The following is a 26,856-nucleotide window of genomic DNA, read 5'->3' as shown; positions in this document are numbered from 1 at the left end:
ATGGCCTTTAATTAGTAAAGTAGCAGTTTTGACTTTTTATCTTTGGCATAATAAACGGTAAATCTCTCTTAGTGATATTGTTAAAGCAACATATTTTAAAAATCTGGGAAAATCTGGAACATATTTAAAAAATCTGGAAATAAACGTGATATCACATGTGTGTCTGTGTATCTGGCAAGACGAAAAACAAAAATCTGGAAAATTCAGATAAATCTGGAATACTGGCAACGCAGCTCATCGGTACAATGCACTCAAAAATAAATCACATTTCCAATGGAAAATATTCATTAGAATTTCACATAACTTTCAAGGGAATCGCACGAACCTTATGTGTCTAATGAAATTTATATGATTTATCACATAAAATTCAAGTGAGGACAGTTTGGAGTTGCCGATTTGTCGGATACAGTTGACGTTTGGCTACTTTCACCGCCACCTCCTACAGTCCTCCAAAATGTAGGGCCTTCGCTCACAGGTTCGGTCCGATGTGATTTGATGTCTTCGTGAATCGTCCTGCAGCATTTGGTAGACCTCCTCCAGTTCGTTCGAAGCTCCTTCAAAATTCTTCCCGTTGTCCGAATACAGGTCCGTGGGAGGTCCGCGACGGGCAATAAAGCTTCGAAGTGCCAATAGGAAAGCTAGAGTCGAGAGGTTGCTCACTAACTAAATGTTCACGGCCTTGATGCAGAAACAAACGAAGTTATTTAGGAAGATATTTTTTATTTTGGTTTGGTGTTAAGTAATCGCCGACTACTCGCGACTATCCGGCCCTACAGCAGTGGACAAATTAAAACGGGAGCCAATTCTAGGATAAATCCAATTGGAGGTTACCGTCATGTTCGCCGTAAGATTAATAGAGCATTTGAGCTTGATGCTCCAGTTGGGTAAATTTTCATTTTGTAGCCCACCGGCGATAAGTGGCCATAAGTCGAGTCAAAACATCAGGATCCTGTCGATCCACATTCCCACGAAGCTACACTCCAGTTCCGTGCAAATAATACGCCAGGCTAAATAAAGTAGCTACTAAATTATGCATATACATCGTAACGCTTAAAGTAAACTTTTGTAAATTATCTTTATTATCCGCATTATTATTATTTAATTTGCATATAAATATGTTCCCGGTAGATGCCACGCGAGCCGTCCCAGCAGCAGAGAAGGTGAAATTCCTTACCCAGCAACCTGGTCCTGGTCCCGGTCGGTACCTGTTTTCGAGAATGAAAAGGCGGAAACACCGGAGAACAGCCTCATGAAATCATTAAATTGCTCATTTTTAAGGATCAACGAACGAAAGCAAAGCGGAAGAAATATCGAAGAACTTTGAGGGAGGATTTTTTCCACAGGGAAAAGACACGTTGCGGCAGCATTCGGTCGGTATGGTAAAAGTTTCTAATGGAATAAGACTACCTGGAGGTTGGAAGATATTTTTTCTCCCTCTCGGCATTTTCTTTGGACAGGCGAAATTGTGAACTTGAAGAAAATAAACGATTTCAAATTCCATCGTATCTATAGTGAGTACCGAAAAACAAACATTTTTCCTACGAATATTTACTTCGTGTAGACTCGTAAGATAATCATCGTCTTCAATAAAACCAAGCAGTCAGAAGTTCACTATCGAAATGCTGAAAGTATGTACCGACGCGTACCGGCTGTGCAGCATAAAAAATGTATGTTTACACGACCTGGCAAGAATCGTAAGACGTGTGAACGAACGGGAAGAAGGTAAAGTTAGTCAACGTTTTCTCAAGCAGAAAACTTTTTCCTTTGCTTGAATGGTTTAGCGAAGGGAACATAATGCTAAGAAGGGAGATGATCCCCAATGGTATGAATTGCTCCGCAGGAGAAGCTAGCCAAAGGTAGTAACAACCAGTAACAACCAAAAGGAATGAAATTTTGCGTAGGCGATGCGAAGACAGCAAGCAGTTGTGCTGGAGGTCACTTGCTGGCGTTTTTTGGTCTTTTACCTACGACTTCTTGTAGGATCTTTACACATTCATCTGATTGCAGTGCTGGGCATTGTTCCGCTAATCTGCTGAGCTAACACTTTCGTTGGCGATTAAATATCACTTTCGCTAACTTTTAAAACCATTATCGCTTTTGTTCGCTTTGAGGTTTCGCTAAATAGTCCACTAATTTTAATGCTAAGAAAATACAAGATTATGCTGGTGTGATCCCAATTTATAAAAAAAGGATTTCTCTCATACTTTGAGAAACACAGCATCTGATTTACTATCGTCATTCCCAGTTTGGTTATAATGTGCGTACCATTATCCAATCATAAATTTAACCTTACCAGCAGCATCGAGCGTCATAAATCCAAGTTATCATCAACAGTCCCCGGTATCATACATTCAAATTGACATAATGCTTTCATCAAATAATTATCCCAACCATAACCCGGTGGTAAATTTACTCGTAAAACAATTTTTACCGGCACCTTTTAGAGTGATAGCGTAGAAATAATGTTCACGTTCGTCTGTTTAACGGGCACTGACCTGCACGGTGCCACCCCTTTCCGTGCGACTATTATCACCATACTATTCGTAATACAGGGATAATCAGCTTCATTTGCGTGCAACTATTGTGTGTCGCTTATTTAATTTCTATTTTTACCTCACTTCAATTGCCTCAGTTTGCATTTAGCAAAAAAAATGAATTGTGACTATCCAGAACATATAACTCAACTGCGGCGTGAAGGGGATGGAGCATAAATTAAAAATGACTGTAGTTCCAGTTTTATTGACTCATTTGCTCGCATTTGTCCGGTTTATTTATTTACTTATTAATGCCAATCATATGTGTTTTGGTAGAGACAAAAAAAAACTGTTGAAACAACTGGTGCATACACATCTGGCTCATTCTGACATCATCATGTTGAATCAGTTCGTTTGGGGATGGTTTCTTTGTGCAGTTGATTTTTGTGTGCTGCAAAATGCGGAAGGCAATCGGGCCTGCACTGTTTGTACTTTCTATAGGGCTTGTCTTTTCGGATGTTTTTGTGATTATTTAATTTAAAACAAAATAATTGATGTTTGTTATTTCTGTTTCCCACAATGCAGCGGAAAGAAGCAAGTTTGATTGTGTAATGATTGCGAAAGTTACTGTTTTTGCTGTTGTGAAACAAGCTTGATAAAAAATAATGAAAATTTAAAAATAGGATTTTTATTTTCATTCAGAACATCCAGAAGACCTTGGTCACCTGAAAAACATTGCTGAAGACGGTAACATTCCACATGGCTAAGCTGGAAATATCATCGCTAGCAATGTTTTCTCGTTTACGGAAAATTTTGTTCGCGTTAAAACTGGTACATGTTCATCGGGCACACTATTTTCCAGTTTTCCACGTTCGAGTCGATGTGAAATTACTAAATCTTTACAACAGTAGAGTAGCGTTGCGGGATGTTGCTTGGGACTTTACGACGACCCTTAAAAACTTAGATGTAAATTTACGTGCTCTGAGAGTGACATATACGAGCGTATATACTTTTCAGTCTCGGAGCACTTAATATTACATGACATGTTTGTTTACGTCTTACCTTCTATGTCAAAGACGGATTCCGTCACGTGTAAAATTAGTTATTTCTAAGTACCTTGTAAGACACATTTTCCCTATAGAACTGATGTATATTTAAACCATGGGTAAGTTAAACCAAGAGGATGGTAAAACTAACATTGTATTATTACGTAAATTACGGCTATATTACAATTATTGATTATCAAATCAATTACTAAGCGGAGCAGTTTTAAGTTAGAGATTTTAAGAAAACGGGGTAAAAATTGAAGATTTTTTAGGGAAGTTGAAATTAAGCGCAGGGCTATTAATGCGACATTACTACCCAAGTAACAATTCTGCAATCATTTGGCAGCCACTCTGATTTATGATGGTTTTATGATGGGAATTAACAATCCATTTAGTTTAAATACAGCATTTCACAGTGTAAAACGTTCCTTCTTTGTACTTCACCTTTTCGCTGTTTTGAAAACCTTTTACAGTCTAACGAGAAGTCAAAAACTGTCTTGTTTTAAAATTAAATTTAAAGTAGCTCTCAATCACACCATAAAACTGTTCTATAAATCAATCATAAACATTAGCGATGTTTTATTGACAATGTCTTGACAAAAAACTCTATAAACGTTTTCTATCATTATAAAAGCATCCATAAAACCACTAGGTTTTAAATAAGAGCAAAAAGCATATATTGTTTTCTTTTAGGCTTTTTAATGTGTATCATAAAATCTCCTCTGTTTACAAATTGAACTTTAAAGATGGATCCTCGTAGTGAATAAAAGCCAAATTTATGGCAAGGATAGCTCGAAGGATAAACATTTTAAAATTAAAGCGATGCTAACGACCGAAGGGAACTCGATTTCAGTAAAATTTAGTTCTTTAGAAGAACCAGCACGTCCGGCTGAACGGGTACATCAACGACTGGGCATCTGGTGGAGAAGAGTGAAGTGAGCGTGGTCCTCAAATTCATAAAACATTGTCAAAACGGTTTGGAAACAGACCAGCCTTCTCCAGACATTGCGAATAGATGACGATCGGAATAACTTGCGTCAGTACCTACAGCAAACCACTGAAACTGTTATTTAGCGGACACTAGTTGGTTGCCGATCCATATCAGCGATTTTATTCGGCGAAAGGGTCATCTCTTCCAAAAATTCCAGTCAACCGTACATTCCTGCTTCGTTTGATGGTGCACTTTCAGAACCATCCGGATGAAGGGGATCTTTTTCGGGAATGATTGAGGTTGCAGCGAAATGCGAAATGTTGTAAAACAGTATCGCACACTTTCTGAGTAACTGATTTCAAGCCATCGGGAGAGAATCGCCTGGATGAACGCTGGATCGCACAGCGCAACTATCGAAAGATAAACAAACTTTGACTTTTAACATTTCGTAGGCAACATTGCCACCATAAATGCTACCATAAATCTGAACGTATTAGGATCAAGCTAAATGGCTTTAGATAAATACAATTCAGTCTACAAGTTTTCCATTTCAAAACCGTATGAATATTTTAGGGATTTCTTGAAAGCAAAATAACTTTTTCGCAAATGACCCATGAAAATCAACTTTTATGCCTCCGCCATATTACAATTATTTTGTTTGTTTTTTACTATCTTCGATTTTCAATCTATATTTTCTTGGATAAAATTTTATTTTCGTCAATTTAGCAATGTAAAAATATTTAGAATGCAAAAATCATGAAAAACAAAAATCTCGGCTAAGCTTAATGATCGACCTGAAGAATATTTGTTTTTACTTAATGTATTTTTTTTTTTTAATTATAGTCACTTTAACGCTCTTGGGTCATTCATGACTTGTCCGGGAGTGAGATTTGAACTCGTGACTTTGACGTGAGAGGTATGGATGCTTACCACTGCGCCGGGGTCGCCCCCTACTACTACTTAATGTAAAATAATTAGTAAAATCGATGTTTTCCGTGGGTGGACACAAGGTTTTCGATGTTTTCACGCACATTTCACATCAAATTGTGTATGGCACCAAAAACTAGGCCTCTTCATGAGAACTATTTTATAATTTTGGAAATTCGACAGGATTTTTATACGATCAGTTTTTATTTTTATTATTTTGATAAGATCGGATGGTATTAATGAATGTTTTTTATCTTGATGGTTGTTTTTCTAGTGGACTAAGCAATCGGCTAGGGTTAATGGCTCGAATAATGTTTTTAATTGTTGCCAATTAGCTTTTATTGTAGCTTAAATATGGCTTCGAACGGGAACCCCAATGCCTTTATCATACAACCATTTTGCAGTATATCAATCTTGAAGAGCTTCGAAAATACAACTTACAGAACCTTCTCCAGGGTGGGCCAACTAGACAGATTCTAGCATCAATGAGGTTTTGGTGGATGCATCAATGACAAAGCAGTCTTGACCAGGGTTTAATGAATGTTGTTTTATAGTAGCTTTGTAGTATTTCATAAAACTTAAAATTTTACTTGGGTAATCAAACGAAAACATCCTTTACCTAGCTCGCGCATTGATGGATGATTGGATTTGAGGTATGTCCTCTAATCCACAGACAAAAGATTGCGCGTTTCACTTGCTCATAAAGACTGGAACGCGCAAAAATTGGTCGACAAAAAATCGTTTCTTTCAGTCAAAATTCATATCACGAAAATCTGCTTATTTTTCTTTTGTTAGTTCAATTCATACATTTAAAGGAAAAAGTGTTCGTTTATTCTTTTGGTTTGCCAAATCCGAACTGCCGTGCCATCCGTTTAACCCCTTCCATTAAATTTTACACAGTGGTCTTATCGACCTTATTCGCCGCCAAACGCCAGTTAGATTTGAACTGCTGCTCGTTTTCCAGGGATTTATTAGTTTTTTTTTAGATTCCGTTTGACCAAGGCCCAATACCGTTCGATAGGGCAGAGTTCTGGGTTGTCGGGAGGATTGTGGTCTTTGGGTACCACAACCACGTTGTTCGCATCGTACCACTCGATTGCCTTTTTTCCATAGTGGCAGCTCACCGCTTTTCCAGGCACTCCTGGACGTAGATCTCTTGATTGATGGTTCCCGTAGTAATGAAAATGCCGCTTTTTAAACCACACGTGCATATGGCCTACCAGACGAGATATTTTTCGGAAACTTCGATAGTTTGATGGTTTTGTAAATTTCAGCCACCTTTCCTTTTTCTGATGCGGTATAAAACTCCTGTCCCGGAAGCTGCTTGAAATCCGCCTTCACATAAGTTTCGTCGTCCATGACAACACAGTCGAACTTTGTGAGCAGATTCGTATACAGCTTTCGGGACCGCTGCTTTGCCGACATGTTTTGTTTGGTTCGGTTCGCCACCTTCACCTTCTTAAACGTCGACAACTCGGCTCGTTTCTTGGCCCGCTGCATAGTAGTATGGGAGACATTGAGCTTGCCAGCGACGTCCCGAATGGAGAGGTTAGGATTTCGTTTATATTTCACCGCCACCTTCTTCGTCGTCGCTGCCACGTGCGGATTACGATTGCCGCCACTTCCAGGCTTCCTGGCGGTCGACAGACGCTCCCCGAACACTTTTAAACAGGCTTGCTTCCACTCACTTGCTATAAAAAATTGTTTTTCGGAATTATGAAATCATTTGATATTATAATGATAGTTAGTATCTGTAAGTCACAAGATAAGGTTGTAAACTAGGTGTTTGACACATAAAACCTGTCATTATTGCTTTCAGTGCGTCACAAACAGCGATTTTACGATTCGTGAGGGCTCACTCTGAGTGAACGCTCACGAGTCATAAATTCGCTGATTGTGACGCACTGAAAGCGAAATTGACAGGTTTTATGTGTCAAATACATACCTTACGGGTCACGGGTATTAGCCCATTCCTTGTCCCATGCCGAAGCGATGATCGTTTTGATCCAGATTTTTAAGTCCGCTGCAGGGACTTCCGGTGCCACTGGGGGTTTCGATCCGCCGATCGCTGCCAGCTTGTCCGCAACCTCGTTTCCACTGATGTTGCAGTGGCTGGGAACCCAGACATATACGGTGTTACTGTTCGAAGCCATTCTGATTGCTTGCACCAACGGGTGTCGGATCTTCGGACTCTCAAGGGCCTTCAGCACACTGGCCGAATCGGTAATGATGGCCTTCCAGGAAAAACTGGACTCCGTAACGGCTGAGAAGATGGCAGCTGCCTCAGCCGAGAAGGTCGATGTAGGCATAGGAAGGCCTCTGCTGGTATCTAGGTTGGGGCCGAATACGTCTGTTACTACGCCTATCGATTCGGCGAACCCCTCGACTTCCTGTGAGTGATGAGAAGTGAGCAGCGGGACCCGTCACTGATCTCGCATGATCACCACTGCATGATCGCTACGTCATCTTCGCTGCCGTGATCGCGATCTGTCATCCGTTGATGACTTGCCAAACGTAATAGAAGAAAAAGTAGCTCGATTGAAAGAAAGTGAAAGTGAAAATTATTCTATGCTTAATATCTAAAAGTTTCCTTAAAATCTAGTTTCTTAACCTAAGCTAACCTATCTAGTGCTTAAACATAGTTGTTTTCCTACAGTTAATACTATAATAATTAATAATCAACATAAGGTGAGAAGAACAATTTACAAATACCGAATCAAATTACTGACTAGTGTTCTTAAATAATAGGTTACATCTATAAATAGAAATTTAGGAGAAACTGCTATATTATTCTACAAACTACAATTAAGTCTATATTACCGAACTAAAAGGTAAGGGAAAATTAATTAACTTAAAGATTATAAGCACCCGTTTGCTAATCAATATTTAATATTCAACAGCTGAAACTGCGCAAGCTACGGATGCCTACGACGCAATCGGATTTATGTTTGAAGAGGTGTTGAATTAGCAAAAGTATGTCGTAATTGATACCCGGTAATTTATACTAAATTTAACATACTTAAATCCTTTTAGGAATTTATAACATCGATTACTCTCAGAATAAATGTTCATGAATTCGGTAAATTCTGGCGACGTCCGCAACTTTTCTTCGAACATTTTATAAATTCTTTTGGTCGAACCGAGAGATGTCGTCGAAGCATCCCACAGCTGGATCTGGAAGAGAAGCGAATACAGTGGTAAGGGTGAGTGAGCAGCTAGTCGCAGAGCCCGCGACAGATGTTGTCCACTGTGCGCCAAGTACCGTCGCCGATCCCTCTCCTAGTGGCCAGGTAATTGTAGATAATGCCAATAAATCGAACCGACCGGTGACTGGGACGGTCCCAAAGCAGTCTGTATGTGAAGGAAATAAAGATGATAAACCTGCTAGTGTCGTAAGCGGGGTCAGACGTAATCCGCCGCGGAACGCGCGTTCGATTCGGTTGTCAGACTGTCAATTGTGTGGGGAGCTTAACAGTATGGAAATGGTTCAGTGCGATAGTTGCAAGCGGTGGTTTCATTTTTCATGTGTAAAGGTAACGCAGGAAATCCAAGATGTAAGTTGGTTCTGCGCCAGCTGTGCTACCCTGAGCAGTAAACAACCAACGGCTCCCCCCGTAGTTGATCGAGACCAAACGGCAACAAATCCACCCCCATCGCAGCGATCTAGGAGCATTGGAAGAAGCTCACAGAGCGAGTCAAGAAGGAGATTGAAGCTGCAGTTGCTGAAGATCGAAGAGGAAAAGAAATTGGAGCAGAGGTACCTAGAGAAGAAATTTGAAGCGCTTCTTGAGTACGGCAGTGATACATCAACAGTGATTAGTGAAACCGAGGCGAATAGAACAGAGAAGATCGAGCAATGGGTAGCTGATACGGAGCGGTGTGGAGAAGACGCAGATTCCGGTCTGGAACCAGAAGAAATAGGAGGACCTGTTCCAAGCAACTTGAGAGGTCCTTCAGAGCACCAGGCTCAACATTTCGGACGAAGTATAAGCCAGCCAGCGCATCCACAGGATTATCCAGCACCATCAGGGTTCCGTAGTTCCCAACCTGCCCATCATCGGATCATCACTAATCATCCGTCGCTGATTGAACCACGCTCGTTCGTTCCGGGTCAAGGGTCAACACCGATGCGTCAAAGTCATCAAGTGCCAACGTTTCCGTCTATGCCACATATCGACGATGAAACGGTATGCATTTTAAACAGAAGCCAGCTGGCCGCCCGGCAGGCAGTCTCGAAAGATCTCCCGGAGTTCAGCGGAAATCCTGAGGATTGGCCACTCTTTTTCTCAGTTTTCACCAACTCCACCCAAATGTGCGGGTATTCGAATGAGGAAAATATGCTGCGGCTTCGAAAGTGCCTAAAGGGAAGGGCATTAGAAGCAGTCAAGTGCCGTTTGCTCCATCCATCAAATGTCGGAGGTGTGTTGTCTACACTGAAAATGTTGTATGGCAGACCGGAAGCAATTGTGCAAGCAATCGTGAAGAAGGTTCGAGCTTTGCCATCGCCAAACATCGATAGGTTAGAGACGGTGGTCAACTTCGCGCTCACCGTAGAGAACTTGGTAGCAACAATCCAAGCATGTGAAGTACATGATTTCGTCTACAATGCCTCGCTACGATACGAACTGGTGGAACGACTACCTTCGACCTTGAAGCTGGATTGGGCTAAACACTCTAGGAATAAACCCAATCCGAACCTGCTTGACTTCAGTTCGTGGCTGTATTCAACAGCAGAAGACGCTAGCGCGGTGATGGCATCGGTAAGCGGGGACTCAAGGCCTCGCTCCAGCAAGAAGGATGGATTCCTCAACGTACATTCAGAAACCGAGTCGAGTTGTAACAGATTGTACACGGCGTCGTCGAAAGCGAAAGCAACAGCATCTAGTGAGTCGGAGAAACAGTGTCCCATATGTAAGGCCGGTTGCCTAAGCGTTTCAAAATGCAAGCGTTTCGCAGAATTCAGTTACGATTCGAGATGGGCTGCTGTGCGAGAGTGCAAACTTTGCCGAAAGTGCTTACGTAAACACAACGGGTCATGCAGACAACAGAAGCCATGCGGAATGAGTGGTTGCACTTATTTACACCACCCTCTCCTCCACAGTGCCGAACGACAGCAAGTTAACAGATTTTCAACGGGAACAACCACCACTGCTACTACGTCAGAGCGAACAGCCCAGCAGAGCTGTAACATCCACCAAGGACAGTCAAAACTATTGTTTCGAATACTTCCAGTTCGTCTTTACGGGCCATCCAAAACAGTGCAAGCGTACGCATTTATCGATGACGGGTCTGAACTTTCCTTAATGGATCAAAGCCTAGCGGAAGAGCTAGGATTGAAAGGACCACGGAAGTCATTATGCCTGAAATGGACGGGAGAAACGCAGCGATTGGAGAATGCGTCACAGCTAGTAAGTCTACAAATCTCCAGTTGCAGTAATCCGAACAAGAAGTACCAACTTTCCTCTGTACATACCGTGCAAAGCTTACAAATTCGACCACAGACGCTGCTGTATTCCGTGATCCAGGAGAAATACCAACATCTTGCTAGGCTACCGATCGAGTCGTATGAGAACGCCTGTCCTCGGATACTGATAGGTCTTGATAACCTTAGTCTCGGACATCCGTTGAAGTGCAGAGAACGACAGCCGCAGGAGCCGATAGCCGTTAAGACACGACTTGGATGGACCGTCTACGGGAGCTGCGAACCCGAAGACGTCGTTGAACATACCATTCTCTCCAGATCTGCAAGTGCAACAAATACAGCGATGAAGATCTTCACCAAGCCGTAAAAAACTATTTCGCACTGGACAGCATTGGCATCGTGAAGCCCGACAGACTTCTACAGTCGCAAGGCGACCAGCGTGCACAGATGCTCCTTGAAACGCTAACGAAGGCTCGAAATGGGCGGTATGAATCCGGACTTCTTTGGAAATACGACAACGTTCGTTTACCGGATAGCAAACCAATGGCGTTGAAGAGATGGGAGTGTTTGGATCGAAGGATGAAACATGACCCATTACTAGCAGAAGCAGTTAAAGCGAAGATCGAGGATCACATCACGAAAGGTTACATTCGGAAGCTGACTGATGAGGAGGTTCAAGCGAAATATCCACGTGTTTGGTACCTACCAATGTTCCCGGTGGTAAACCCAAACAAACCTGGAAAGACGCGGCTCGTTTGGGATGCGGCGGCAACCGCCCACGGAGTCTCATTGAATTCCGTATTACTAAAGGGCCCGGACTTATTAACGTCGCTGCCATCAGTACTGACTCAATTCCGAGAATTCCGAACGGCAGTTTGCGGCGACATTCGTGAAATGTATCAGCAAGTCTTGATGCGGGAGGATGATCAGCCCTACCAGCTCTTCTTCTATGCGGACAACGGAGAAAATCCAAGCACTTACGTCATACAAGTGATGACCTTTGGAGCCCCCGAGCTGCTCCCCGAGTACTGCACAGTACGTAAAAAACCTTCATGCAAGTAAATTCGAACAGGACTATCCGGCTGCAGTCGAAGTGATCGTCAAGCGTCACTACGTTGACGATATGCTATTGAGTGTCGAACAGGAGGAAGAAGCAATCAAGCTAACGGGTGATGTGAAGAAGATACATGCATTGGCGGGATTTGAAATTCGTAATTGGGCGTCTAACTCTCGGGCAGTACTGGAGGCGCTGAACGAATCAGCCACAACGGAGAAAAACCTGGGCGGTGAACATACGGTTGAAAAGATTCTTGGAATGTGGTGGAACACTACCTCAGATCACTTCACGTTCAAAATCTCCAATCGTATAGACGAACTTCTTTTATCGGGAAGCCGTCGACCAACAAAACGGGAGGTCCTTCGGACTCTCATGATGATTTTCGACCCGCTTGGGCTTATTGGCCACTTCCTAATGGTTCTCAAGACGCTTCTGCAGGAAATATGGAGATCTTCAATCGGTTGGGATGATTTGATCAACGATTCACATTTCGAAAAGTGGTCAACATGGTGTGCAGCCCTTCCTGGAATAACAACGCTTCAGATCCCTCGATGTTATCGGACATTGACCTCTACAGCCGAAGACAATGATATCCAGCTACACACATTCGTCGATGCGAGCGAAACTGGCTTTGCGGCCGTGGTATATCTGAGGTTCCAAGAAGCAACTATCATTGAGTGTGCGCTAGTGGGATCTAAGACAAGAGTTTCACCTCTCAAGTTTCTGTCAATTCCACGCTCCGAGCTTCAAGCCGCGATTATTGGAGTTCGGCTAGCAGACACCATAGGCCATTCGCTGTCAATCAAGGTGAAGCAGCGATTCTTTTGGACGGATTCTAAGGATGTACTCTGCTGGTTGAATTCCGATCACCGGCGTTATAGCCAGTTCGTCGCCTTTCGTGTTAGCGAAATTCTCGAGACGTCGGATGTACGCGAATGGAATTGGGTTCCGAGTAAGCAGAATGTAGCAGATGAAGGAACGAAGTGGAAAAACAATCCCGACTTGTCCGCTTCCAGTCGCTGGTTTAGTGGTCCAGAGTTCCTGTGGAAACCGTCGGATCAGTGGCCTACCACCAATCATCGCACCGGAAACACCACCGAAGAACTTCGCCCACACTTGCTGTTGCATGCGGAAGTCGCAAACCCGGTGATCGACCTGCATCGTTTCTCCAACTGGCAGAAAATGCTTCGCTGCACAGCTTACGTTCTTCGCTATGTACGCAATCTGAAAATCAGCGTATATCAGATGGAACGGATCAACGGACCCCTACAACGACGAGAGCTGAGCGATGCTGAATGCTATCTGTTCCGAACAGCACAGAATGCCGTTTACGCAGATGAGATCACCATTCTCTCTAGAAACCGGCACACGGAGAATCCAGATAGCTCTATCCCTAGAAGCAGTCCACTTTTCCATCAATGTGCCTTTCTAGACGAACACAATATCCTCAGGGTTCGGGGTCGAACGCAAGCTTGTCCGCTCATCGCCCGAGATGCCGCTCAACCGATCATACTGCCTCGTGAGCATCCGATCACACAGCTCATCCTCCTTGATTTCCACAAGCGATTCAACCACCAGAATCATGCAACAACGCTCAACGAAGTTCGTCAACGCTACCGTGTTCCCAGACTAAAAGCGACGTACAGGACTGTACGGAAAGAGTGCCAGGAATGCAAAAACGACCGTGCGTCTCCGCAGCCTCCCGCAATGAGTGACCTGCCACCGTACCGTCTCGCTGCTTTCACACGACCGTTCACATACATGGGGGTGGATTACTTTGGTCCTATAACCGTCATCGTAGGACGACGTTCCGAAAAACGGTGGGGAGTCTTAGCAACATGCCTCACAACCCGCGCTATCCACTTAGAACTAGCTCACACACTGACAACCGACTCGTGTATCCTGGTGATACGAAACATCATGGCCAGGAGAGGGACACCTGCAGTTATCTTCAGCGATCGTGGTACCAATTTCCAGGGGGCATCCAAAGAACTGAGAACAGTGATGCAGAACATCGATCAGGAGCAGCTCATGCAAGAGTTCACGACGCCTAATACGGAGTGGACCTTCATACCACCAGCAAGCCCACACATGGGCGGGGCTTGGGAACGCCTAATCCGCAGTGTGAAATCCAATCTCTATAAGTTACCGTGGACAAGACTTCCAACAGATGAGATTCTCTATAGTACGTTACTAGAAATTGAGAATGTCATAAACTCACGACCTCTGACGGACATCCGTATGGAAGACGATGAATCACCGGTGTTGACACCCAACCATTTCCTGCTAGGATCGTCAAATGGGATGAAGTCATGGGTGCCGTACAACAATAGTCCCAATGTGCTCCGACACAACTGGAAACTATCACAGGCTATGGTCAACGAGTTCTGGCGGCGGTGGTTGAGGGACTACCTTCCGTTTATCACCCGGCGCACCAAGTGGTTCATGAAGGTGAAACCAATCCATGTGAACGACGTGGTGGTCATCGTAGACCCGAAGGCCCCTCGTAACAGCTGGCCTTTGGGACGAGTCATCGCAACTAGACCTGGACAGGATGGACAAGTGAGGAGTGCCACCGTCCAGACTGATCATGGCATCTACGAACGGCCCGCAGTGAAACTCGCCGTGCTTGACGTAGGCGTTAGGGATCAATACGCTTCCGGAGGACCTTCTGCGCATTCGGGGGGGGAGTGTTACTACGCCTATCGATTCGGCGAACCCCTCGACTTCCTGTGAGTGATGAGAAGTGAGCAGCGGGACCCGTCACTGATCTCGCATGATCACCACTGCATGATCGCTACGTCATCTTCGCTGCCGTGATCGCGATCTGTCATCCGTTGATGACTTGCCAAACGTAATAGAAGAAAAAGTAGCTCGATTGAAAGAAAGTGAAAGTGAAAATTATTCTATGCTTAATATCTAAAAGTTTCCTTAAAATCTAGTTTCTTAACCTAAGCTAACCTATCTAGTGCTTAAACATAGTTGTTTTCCTACAGTTAATACTGAAATCAACATAAGGTGAGAAGAACAATTTACAAATACCGAATCAAATTACTGACTAGTGTTCTTAAATAATAGGTTACATCTATAAATAGAAATTTAGGAGAAACTGCTATATTATTCTACAAACTACAATTAAGTCTATATTACCGAACTAAAAGGTAAGGGAAAATTAATTAACTTAAAGATTATAAGCACCCGTTTGCTAATCAATATTTAATATGCAACAGCTGAAACTGCGCAAGCTACGGATGCCTACGACGCAATCGGATTTATGTTTGAAGAGGTGTTGAATTAGCAAAAGTATGTCGTAATTGATACCCGGTAATTTATACTAAATTTAACATACTTAAATCCTTTTAGGAATTTATAACATCGATTACTCTCAGAATAAATGTTCATGAATTCGGTAAATTCTGGCGACGTCCGCAACTTTTCTTCGAACAACGTCATAGCCGACTTCTTGAATAAACATCATTTTTATCCTAGAGAGCGAAGCCAGCTCAATGACGGATGGTTTGTTTTCTTTGTCTTCTTTTTTTCTCCCCTACCCAATCGTGTTGTTGGTTTGCGAAGGCAAGCCTGAGCCCGCACGAAAACAGCTGTTTTCAAAAGGATGATAGCCCCATTTCTAATGTTCGGCCTAGTTTGCAGTGACAGTTCATGACTGGATCTCGATGACGTTTGCGTGATCGATAGCAAAGCTCATCTCCTCTCTCTCAGATTGTTATTATTTCAGGCATGGGAGGCATGTAACGAAAAGTTTATAAATGGAGAAATAAACCAATACATACTGGGAAATATTTCATTCGACGGCAAAAACATCAAGCAATTGTGACGTAGGACTACGTCTGTGATCTCTATTGTGAAAACCCAAAATGGAACATGTAACAAAATTATGAAAGATTTTGAACATTTATACCTCTGTCCATATCGGATGGATTTTAATTCTAAACAAGCCAATCGATTGGAAAGTCGTGACGTAGGACTACGTCTGTGATCTCTATTGTGAAAACCCAAAATGGAACATGTAACAAAATTATGAAAGATTTTGAACATTTATACCTCTGTCCATATCGGATGGATTTTAATTCTAAACAAGCCAATCGATTGGAAAGTCATCTACAAATCTGTTAAAATGAACACTTTATCAATTGTCAATAGGTCACTATTGAAAATTGCACGAATGTGCAACTGTTGCTATCATAATTTAAATTATCACCGATTGCCTGCGAAAATCACTTTTCCTAACACAGATTTAAAAATTGATTTCATTCCGGTCTTGCCAAACGGTGTCTATTCAATCAATGCGTGTGGTGAGTGGTGGTGTTCGGTCGTCATCAGCAGCAGCAGCTGTGCTTTCGGCGCTTGGCGTTCTCCAGTACATAATGAAAGCCTGCCGGCATGCAGCTAGCTGCATGCTCTCGATTCAGCCTTCGATTCTACGAAGAAAGAGGACGAAGCCGCACCGCTACTGATCGGATTCAGTTGCGCGTCGTGCGCCACAGTGGGCTATCTATTCCAAGTGCATCGCCCTCGTTCCAAACAACATACAGCTCGCCAGCTTTATCTGTATTGAACACCCTAATAGTAGCTCAGCATTACTCAACCATTACGACAAAACGTTCCTTTTCAGAACCACCATAAATTTGTTAAATAGTTTTTTTCTGGACATTTCACAAGGTCATTAATTGGATATCAGTTCCCATAAGTTTCAATCTAACATACCATGTATTTTTAAGACAACCCACAATTACAAAAACCAAAGTTGGTCGTGGCATGAAAGTGATTTGATTTTGATCCAGAGATGATGGATTTTAATTCGTAAACGCCAATCGATTGGAAAAATTTTTTTTTTTTAAATGAGAATAAGACTATCAATTTACAAAAGGTCACTATTGAAAATTGCACGAATGTGCAACTGTTGCGATGGCGATCAAAATTATCACCGATTGCCTTCAAAAAGCGCATTCCTTAACACAGATTTAAAAATCGAATTCCCTTCTGTCTCGCCGAACGGTGTTTACTCAATCACCGTACGTGGTGAATGGTGGTGTCCGATCGTCATTAGCAGCAGCAGTGCTTTCGGCGCGTGGCGTTTTCCAGTACATAATGAAAGGCTGCCCGCAAGCAGCTAGCTATCAAGGCTGCCCACAAGAGCCCTGGATTCACCGAAGAAAGAGGAAGAAGCCGCACCGCTACTGATCGGATTCAGTTGCGCGTCGTGAGCCGCTGTGGGCCATCTATGCCAAGTGCGTCAACCTCGTTCCAAACAACATACAGCTCGTCAGCTGCATCAGTGTTGAACACCCAATAGTAGCTCAGCATTACTCAATCATCACGACAAAACGATCCTTTTCTGGACCACCATACATTTGTTAAAAATCTCGTTCTGCAGTTAACAAATAAGATTTTTCATATAAGACCACGTAGTCCTACGTCACCATTGCGTACAACCCCATAGGGCTGTCCCTTGTAGTTTTTTGATGTATGTATAGTACAAATAGTGAAAATAGAACAATTGAACAATTAAGAAATTTAACAAATAAAATATGAATATGTCGCGTACTAATCAGAATCACGAACGCATGGGATGAATCTATATTCTCTCGCACGGACATCACAAACTTACACTTCTTCCTTGTGTGGCACGTTTAATTAGGTTCCTAGATTCGCCTCAATGCATTACCAATGCTTGAATTTGTATACTGTGTGGCAGCACAAGTACATTTGTTTTCCGTCGATCTTGTTTTCCGTACTGAATACCAGTGCTACCGACGCCAGGGAGCCAGCTCCCACACCTGGACCCTATCCTATTGACCCATCAACTCATGGACCGGGGACCAACGGCTTTACTTCCCTTCCGAAGAAAGGCGTGATCAGAGATTTTATGCCTCAGAAATACCCCACAGGCCCCGACTGGGATTGAAGCCTAGGCCTTTTGGGATGAGAGGCAATCACGTTTACCACTAAACCACCGGTGCCGCAATTCATTCACTGTTGGTATCGATTCCATGTTCACACAAACGGCACCATTGGAAATATTTAAAGAGGTTTAAGGATATAGATTTTAAACAACGAAAAGAACTAAGCACAAAAAAAAAGTGTACCGACCAATCGCGGTCCTACATCAACCTTCCGTTCGTGCCCCTAGGCACAGACTCTAGTACCTTTTTTTTTCATTTTCATATCTTTCATGTTATCTAATAAAATTGGGAAAATTATATCAGAAAGGATTTGTAAGCCTGTTAGATGACTAGAAAAAAAAAAATTGGGTCATCTTTGGGTTACGATAAACAATTTTCGATTTAAAAAAATATTTTTTTTTTTTTGCTTCGATATAACATAACTAGATATAACGTAACGTTGCTTAATATCGAGGTACGACTGTACTCAACTTCCAAATGCAGCATTTCAGTGTTTTTTGTGCATTTTATTAGAAATACACCAATTTGAATTCTAGCGACGTTGATATTGATGACTACGTTGGTCATGACGAGAGAAGCAAAACAGTAGTTGATTAAAGAAGAATTGCATTATAACCCACCATCGCCGGGAAATACTTTCGGCAACGTGGGGCCTTACGTAGGTATAAGCGTCGCTAGAAATATTCCACAGCCGCTTCCGTTCACTGCCGTACTCTAGCGGAACTTTCAATCTATCTTCTTTATAACTTTCTTTAGCTAATAAATTATAGCACTAAAGCTTCATGTTGATATAAGTATAGCATTTCCTCCCAACTCTGAATATCGTAAACTTCACGTAAGAAGTAATAACACACATTGCATGTCTCATAATATTGTTCGATTGTAAAGTTCAAGTAAAGGAAACACTTTTTTAAACTGCTCAAATAATTAGAATACTACTCGATTTCTCGAACCTGAGTTAAACATAAAAGTTTTGTTTTTTTTTCAGACACCAACTTAGCTATTTAGTACTTTCCACATAAAACGTTAAACGTTCTAATGACAGAAAATTTTCTTAGCTATAATGAAAAACATTTATTCTTCAAGTGATAAATATTATAGCTGCTCCGTAGACCTAGGAGTACGGTAAAGACAAGCATAATGAATCTTCCTCGTAGAGTAGCAGCAGTACAATTTATCTCACGCACATCTAACGCTTACATCTGCAATTAGCATCATCAGAGCACAAAACAGGATAAAACGGATAATTCACAGTTCCATTTCATTAACATTTTTCGAATAGCTCCAGTAAAATGTATAGCTTGTTTCGTTTTACTTCATTTGTTTATGTGCTTCAACGTTGCACGATTCCTCCATTGACAGCAGTCATCCCCTTCCTCCTTCAAATCCAGCTCTTCAACGGAACAACAACGGTAGATCATCACTATGCCATTCCTGTGTCCTGCTGACCCATTACCCTTACTTACTGTTACTACTGTAACCATCTCGCAGCCATTTTTCTCGGTAAACATCATGCTTGCAGTTATACGCGAGTTCAGTTTTAGTGCCAGTCAGTGTAGCCAACGGGCCAATATTGCACGTTGGCGCTTCATCTTCACTCACTCATTCGCTCACTTTACTAGCTCGCAAACTATCATTTCACATAAAGGCAGCATCGTGCTCCGTTGCTGTGAAATATAGTGAATAAATTTCATCTCCCCGCTCATTTCGCTGGGAATTTATTCATTCCATTTATCTTTGCTGCAGTTAAAGATGTGATACTATGGACTGATACCAGAGCAGGATTTAATTTGGGATTAATATTCGCTGCACATTCACAGTTTTTTTATTAGAGAGAAAAAAGGGTAAGGCCAGTTCATTTCCGACATTCACAGTTGTTAATTGACAGGTTTTCAATCCTACATGGTTATGCATCTTAGGTTGCAAGGAATGATTCCGGGGTAAATTCAAATTAGGACGAATCCGCTTAGTTTCCCATTTCTCGCTAATAAAAGCTAAACCTCACAAACATACCAACTGGTAGAGGAATAATTCCACTACCTGTTTGTGTTGTAAGATTGTGAGTGTATACTTTTGTTCGATAAAAATCACATCCCAATCTCAAATCACTCCGAAATCGTACTCTATGCCCGAGGTTGTACTTAATAAATACGCGGTGATCGGAAAGCCGATAGTAATCCAATCAGTTTTGAAAATCATATTTTCTTAATTGCGCGCTGTTATGTTTACAAAAGCGCTGTATCTTACTCAACAACTGGATACTCATCACAAAAATAATCTCAATACAGCATTGCTTCAGTAGAAACACCACTCAAATCTAATTTCCGTCAAGGAATACCGCTCCAATCAGCACCGTTAGTACACAAATTTGTCCAACAATCAAAAACACGAAAGCGCAAACTTCGAATTACCTTTTTCGATAACGTAACGACACATTGATCCTTTCTACCCATCGTCGGTCGTAGGACGAGTTCGCCATCCGCCACTCGACCGGAGCAGATTTTACGAGAAACACTTTTCTGCTGTTGCGTAAACTTTGTCGGACCATGACCAAACACAAACTCTCGTTCTCGTCCAAACTGAACGGTTGACGAGGGCGGTCAACCGTTGACGGTTTCTGCTGCTGCTACTGCTGCCATCTGATCCGGTCTATTTCCCGTAAAAGCCCCATAGCTTGCCCGTTGTCGTGCTCCAGAAGGGCCGATTTGACCGTGATGGCTGACAGTCAGCTCCGGTGCACGTGGTCAGAAGTGTCCCTCCTTGTTTCGGTTGATGCTGTTAGGTGCCAATTTCCCATCAAGCGCTCACCGTATCGCACCGATGATGTCGAACGGTCGCTGTGAAGTGGGTAAATTTAAATTTCTCTCAAACTCAACGAAGCGTGAACTGGTGAAAAAGTTGGTATGTTTTTATGTGAAGGAAAGTTAATTTAACGATTTCTAAAAATGTGTCTATGACGTGACCTAAATAAAGTAGGAATTTGTATTTCGGCACGACCTTCGATCCCATTTGGAGAAGCTCACTTCTGCGATACTGTACAGTGGGCTCACCGATTTTATTGCTGTACCAATACAACTGGTTGTGAAACCTAAAAACAAGTTTGCAGTAAAATTAAACCTGGAAATGAATAGAGATTCAGGAGCGCTAACTTGTTTGCGTGCCACTTAAGTATTTCAAATTATTGCACTTCTATTGAACTAATCATTTTGTTCATGAAGGGCTATATCCATCTAACGCGGTGATAATTTTCCAGGAACCCAATACATGCATATCGTATGTATCTAAATGGCGTTCTAAAAATGATGCTCCCTTAGGTCCAAGCCAATCTCTTTCGGTGAAGAAATGACGCAAAACAAAGAATCAAGTTTAAATTTATTTCACGGTTAATCTTGAATAACACGCATGCATCACAGAAAGGTTCTAATGTGTACAGTTCTATGTTATGGCAAAAACTTCGAAAAAAATTAAATCTGATGTGACCAAAAAGCTTGGGGAAATTGGGGGTAAAATGGAACGGGTTATGATTTAATTCAATAAAAATGTGGATAGCTACACAAATGTACCATTGTTAGATAAAAATATATTAAAAAGCTCAATTAGTTAGTTAAAGGAGCGAAGAAATGTTCGCAGACATATGTTTATTTTCAGAATAGAGCCCCGCAAAAGAGGCTCTCTTGTTCATCGAAATTAAACTTCTGTTGCCCTTTTGGCGTGTTGAATATCAGCACTGACTATCGCAGAACGTAGGACACTAGAACTTATCACTTTTTCTATGCACAAATTTGTCAAACTAGTGATTTGAGTGATCAGATCTGTCCATTGCAACGAGACGCAAATCAAGGCACTATAAAGGATACGCATGTTAATATTCGTGCTAATAAAACAACGCGAGCATTGAGCCTGGGATGCACGATCTTCTGCGCAGTAAGCAAAGACGGTCGCAACTAGGACACCGAGCCCCCAATACCCGCGACTGACTGTCGTTCAAGCCCGGAGACATGAAGCTACTCAAACGATACGTGCTTAGTTGAGCTTTGTGTGCTGCTATCACATTCTCTTTTGTGCTCCGGTATAACCTTGCTCGCGATTAATCTATTGTTTGATACGATGAGCTAGTTTTTGGTCTAAGCGAGTGTGGTGTGTTTGAAGAAGAAAAGATAATGAAAACACATTCGATCTTGCCGTGATTGAGTGGGGTGGAAGCGGCGGAAGTGATGGTAAGAAGCGTTAATCATATCGTGCAGAGTGTGCGTGGGAGCTTCTGTCGAGATCGCCAATGAATGCTGATCATTAGATGGTTTGGTGAGTGCGGTTCAGTTGACGGGTGTTTTTATGTTTTATTTTTCATTTCTTTTGATTCGCGTTTACTGAGTGTGGTGTGTTGAGTGGTTTGCGGTGCGAGCGTTAAGATTTTGTTTGCGTTTAAGCATGATTCGTTTTGTAGGAGAGGATGAATGTCGCGATCGGAATCAAGACAATCGCTAGTGAGAGAGTACTCAATTGAAACTGCGAAAAAAAATGGTTTTCTCGGAAATATATGACGTATGCATGATACGGGATATTAATCCATTTGAATATGTTCACTCCGGCGATGAGCTGTAATGTAAAGGGCTCCGTTGTAAAGTCCAACCGTTTTTGCTTACTGAGCAGATGACCGTGTTCTTCATCCCAAGTCACTTTACATTACTGAGTTGATAGGGTCGCATCGGTTGCCTACCAGGCATCAAAAGATCGCAAGTTTTATTCGTGTCAGTTTCTGAAATGAACATATTATATCAAAACTACAGTCACATCTGATCCAACGAACCTAACCTACTAACAATATTTCCCTCCTTTGAACTTTGTGGGAACATCAAATATCAAATATTCTTTTTTTAAAGTCGTTATTTGTTCCAAATTCAAAATAAATTACATTTCATTTTAACCTAGGTGCTCCAGCTACTGCAATAACTTACCAGCCTTTTTTTTTTCCTTTGGTTTGTTTTTTCCGTCGATCTTGTTTTTCGTGCTGAGCACCAATGCTACCGACGTGCCAGGAAGGCAGCTCCCACACCTGGACCCTACCTATCGACCCATCAACTCATGAACCGGGGACCAACGGCTTTACTTCCCATCCGAAGGAAGGCGTGATCAGAGATGTTATGCCTCAGAACATCCCGGCGGCGCCGACTGGGATTGAACCCAGGCCTGCTGGAGTGAGAGGTAATCACGCTTACCACTACACCACCGGCGCCGTTAACTTACCAGCCTTAATTGTTATGATATTTATCTAAGTGGTTTTACATTGTTCCTGCCTTGGCAATTCAGCATTTTAAACAGGTTTTTAAAACCTGCATGTCAGTATAACAATTTATATCTTAAAACTAAAAACTAAAACTTAATCTTATCTAAGTATAAAGGGAATCAATCGTAGCAATTGAGGATTGCAACGATTTTTGCCTGAAATTATTAATTATTTTGTTGGACATTTGTTCTAAAGTCTCAACATTCGAAATTCTATGTACTTCGGTAGTACTGTACCAGGGAGGCAACTTCAAAATCATCTTCAGAACTTTGTTCTGAATCCTTTGCACTGCTTTCTTCCTGGTAGTGCAACAACTAGACCCTACTGAAACAGCGTAAAGTATGGCCGGTCTAAAAACTTGTTTAAATATTAGAAGTTTATTCGTCCAGCAAATTTTGGATTTTCAGTTTATAAAGGGATGCAAACATTTTATATGTTTGTTACATTTGGCTTGAATGCCCTCAATGTGATCTTTAAAAGTTTATTTTTTGTTTCGTACTAATCCAAGATATTTCACTTGATTTGACCAGGAAATTGGAACTCCGTGCATAGTGACTATGTGACTACTACTAGGTTTCAAAAAGGAAGCTCTAGGCTTAAGTGGAAATATTATAAGTTGAGTTTTGGATGCATTGGGAGAAATCTTCCATTTTTGTAAATAAAAAGAGAAAGTATATAAACTTTTCTACAGTCTGCTGCAAATAACACGATGACTTCTTCCTTTAGCGGAAATGCCTGTGTCATCGACGAACAAAGATTTTTGGTAACCCTGAGGCAAATCATGAAGGTCCGAAGTGTAAATATTAAGATACCCTGAGGAACTCCTGTTCTAACATGTAGTTATACAGATTTGGAATTTTGATAATTTACCTGCAGAGTTCTGTCAGTTAAATAATTTGAACTAATTTGATAATATAGAGTAGAAAATTTAACTTTTTCAATTTAGCGATCAAACCTTCATGTCAAACACTGTCGAATGCTTTTTCTATGTCTAGAAGAGCAACTCCAGTTGGACAGTCTTCAGATTTGTTTGAACGAATTAAATTGGTAACTCTTAAGAGTTGATGAGTAGTTGAATGCCCATGGAGATATCCAAACTGCTCATCCGCAAAAATTGAGTTCGTATTGATGTGAAGCATCACTCTATTTAAAATTATCTTTTCAAAAAGTTTGCTCATTGAAGAAAGCAAACTTATTGGACTGATTGCTAACTAGAAGCTTCAGCTGGATTTTTATCCGGCTTTAATATTGGAACAACTTTTTCATTTTTTTCCATTTATCAGGAGAGTATGCCAAATGAAAACAACTGTTAAATAATTTTACCAAGAAAGACAAGGTTCTCTCTGGAAGTTTTTTTATGAGAATATAGAAAAGTCCATCATCACCTGGATCTTTCATATGATGAAACTTTTTAGTTATAAATCTTACGACGTCCAAATCAGTCCCCAGGAATCAGTCCCGAGAGAAGATATTCAGATAATCTCGAGCAACCTGATTCTCAATGGGACTAGTAAGACCCAACCTGAATTTATGGGAACTCTCGAATTGCTTAGCAAGTTTCTAAGCTTTTTCAAAATTTGTGATAAAAATTTTACCACCTTCTTTAAGCGCTGGAATAGGTTTTTGAGGTTTTTTTCAAAAATTTTGTGAGTTTCCAAAAGGGTCTAATTTAGAAACATTATTTTCAAATGTTTTCTCCTCAGGGTATTGAATCGCTTTTTAATTTATTTTTGCAAATCCCGCCAGATAACTTTCATGGCAAGATCACGTGTTCTTTGATATTGCCTCCTACGGACATTTTTAAGACGGATCAAGAGCTGAAGATCGTCGGCTGGTACTGAGGCAGCTCTTGCTTCAACTATAGAAGTTGTCAAAGATTCAAGAGCATAATTAACATCATGTTTGATTTGCCAATACCACTAATCTCACTGACAAATCATGTTGAATTTATTGAAATTTTCTCATCTTTAACTTGGCGTTAAATTAATGGATATAGCTTCATTACAGCCGAAAATATTTGCATTTTATTAAAACAAAACATTTTTTTTTTCAAGTTTTCATTTCATCAGAAATTTCATTTTTTTTAGCGATGGCTGGCTCTATCTGCGGTGCTAGAAAGATTTTGTTTTGCTGTGGACCACTTCACTGGGTTGCTTCCACTCACTTGCTATAATAAAATGATTTTCTCAATTTTGAAATCATTAGATGTTATAATGATGTTTTGTACTTGTTAGATACAAGAAGAGGTTAAAAAGCAAGTGTTTAAAACATAAAACCTGTAAATATCGCTTCCAGAGTGTTACAATCAGAGATTTTATTGTTCGTGAGCGTTCACTCTTTATCAAATCTACGTATGGAAAGGTGAATAAATTTAGAAGCCATCTTTGACAGAAATATTCCATTTTTTGTTTAAACTCGTTCAGAAAAGAAAGGTAAAGAACGGGTTGTGCTTAGTAGGACGGAAATTAGATCAAAAACCCTATAGTCGAAAGCGAAATAAAAAAGATAAAAAAATTCAACTAACATTGAATGTAATAAATTTTTCAATCCTACTGAGATTTTTTTTTTGCTAAATTTTTTCAATGAGAGATTATCGCAGCAATTTTTGCATGGGATATGATCTTTGTTGTTGATCGCTCTCCTTCTTTTAATACCCTGATTCTTTCCTTACGTAAAGTTCCCACCATCGACCAAATTGTTCACTTAACTGAAAAATTTCAGATGGTAGGAAATTTATTTCAAAAATGTATCGCTAGGTGCGCTAGTGAGCCAATCTTTATTTTATCTCAACCCTAATGATCCTAACCATATGGAAATTCTCCATCTTCGGATAATTTGTTCAGTTGAGTAAGACCTTCCATATTGTAGTTAGTTCAAAAAGTTTATTACTGCACTGTGGTCTAAAATGGCAATTTAGTATGAAAACAAATTGTAAATCCCATTTACATATAAGTCATGTATCTAACTTTTTAATTTGAGGTTCGTTATAGGTGGTTACATGCTTCAACAAAGTTCTAGAAAACAAATATAGTAACTTTACTGAAGACCTCATTTATCTAGCTCTTTATTGTAATCATTGTTAGAGAAAATTTGTCTCCTTACAATTTGGGTGGCTATGGTGCACATGTGAAATGAATGACCAATTCTAAAAAAGTCTTCTTATGTTAATATCTCAATAAATAGGATAGATATGTTTATCTTTATACGACATCTCAAAGGCTGCACATAAAGCAATATTTGAAGTTAATCTCCCAGTTTTATTTAAACTGAGTAAATTATCTTTAAATTCCAATAGTTCGAAAATTGTGCTTAACCCATAAATAAATACATCTTCGACAACATTGTAGAATGCAACTAGCTTTTTAAGTCTCCCATACACTATCTAGTCTTAAATAAATGAGAAAAAATTAAAAGAATATTTTTATAGGAACACCCTAATTGCAATCTGAAGAATCACGAAGACTGTCAAATCAAGAGCAAGGCATATGGTTTATTCAACAAAGTTGCAGCCAGATACAATGGGCCATATGAATAGAAAGAGTTGACTTTACTTTCCCGTGCTTTTCTTACGGCCTTACGGAAAAAGTAAAGTAAACGCTTTTATTCATACGACCTAATATTCTGACTGAGTCAAATTTGTTTATCCTTAAAAGATCTACAACAAACAAAATAAAGCATAGGGTTCGCTTAGAGAATCGGTCGAGAACGGTTGTGATTTTACTCCGCTGCATGGTTTTATTTTATTTTTATTTTTGTGTTTTTTTTTATCTAGTTCGTTTATTTGTAAG

The 26,856-nt window shown here is 40.9% G+C and overlaps 2 protein-coding genes across 2 annotated transcripts in view; both read left to right on the top strand.

Moving 5' to 3' along the window:
* Nucleotides 1-26,856, top strand: part of LOC135711022 (BUD13 homolog) — a 440,257-nt gene that overhangs the window by 124,129 nt on the left and 289,272 nt on the right. The gene's annotated exons all lie outside the window — the stretch shown is intronic.
* Nucleotides 8,861-14,593, top strand: LOC135711035 (uncharacterized). Its single transcript, XM_065233779.1, has 6 exons — nt 8,861-10,289; nt 10,638-10,786; nt 10,880-11,065; nt 11,119-11,835; nt 11,873-12,164; nt 12,435-14,593. The coding sequence occupies exons 1-6, from the start codon at nt 8,861-8,863 to the stop codon at nt 14,591-14,593; spliced, it is 4,932 nt and encodes a 1,643-aa protein (XP_065089851.1).

Source organism: Ochlerotatus camptorhynchus, unplaced genomic scaffold (genome assembly GCF_037179485.1).
Source record: "Ochlerotatus camptorhynchus isolate MF236.1 unplaced genomic scaffold, CSIRO-AGI_Acam_v1.1 ptg000416l, whole genome shotgun sequence".
Taxonomy (NCBI): Eukaryota; Metazoa; Arthropoda; class Insecta; order Diptera; family Culicidae; genus Ochlerotatus; species Ochlerotatus camptorhynchus.
Note: the sequence above shows the minus strand (reverse complement) of the source record. Positions and strands in the feature narration are given on the sequence as shown.

Bases quoted from the DNA above. Each gene is read 5' to 3' on its own strand.
- LOC135711035 (XM_065233779.1), top strand. From the start codon at position 8,861: ATGGTTCAGTGCGATAGTTGCAAGCGGTGGTTTCATTTTTCATGTGTA. The intron at 10,290-10,637 runs GTAAGGCCGGTT...CATCCAAAACAG, and splicing joins GGAGAAACAGTGTCCCATAT to TGCAAGCGTACGCATTTATC. The intron at 11,066-11,118 runs GTCTACGGGAGC...CATTCTCTCCAG, and splicing joins AGACACGACTTGGATGGACC to ATCTGCAAGTGCAACAAATA.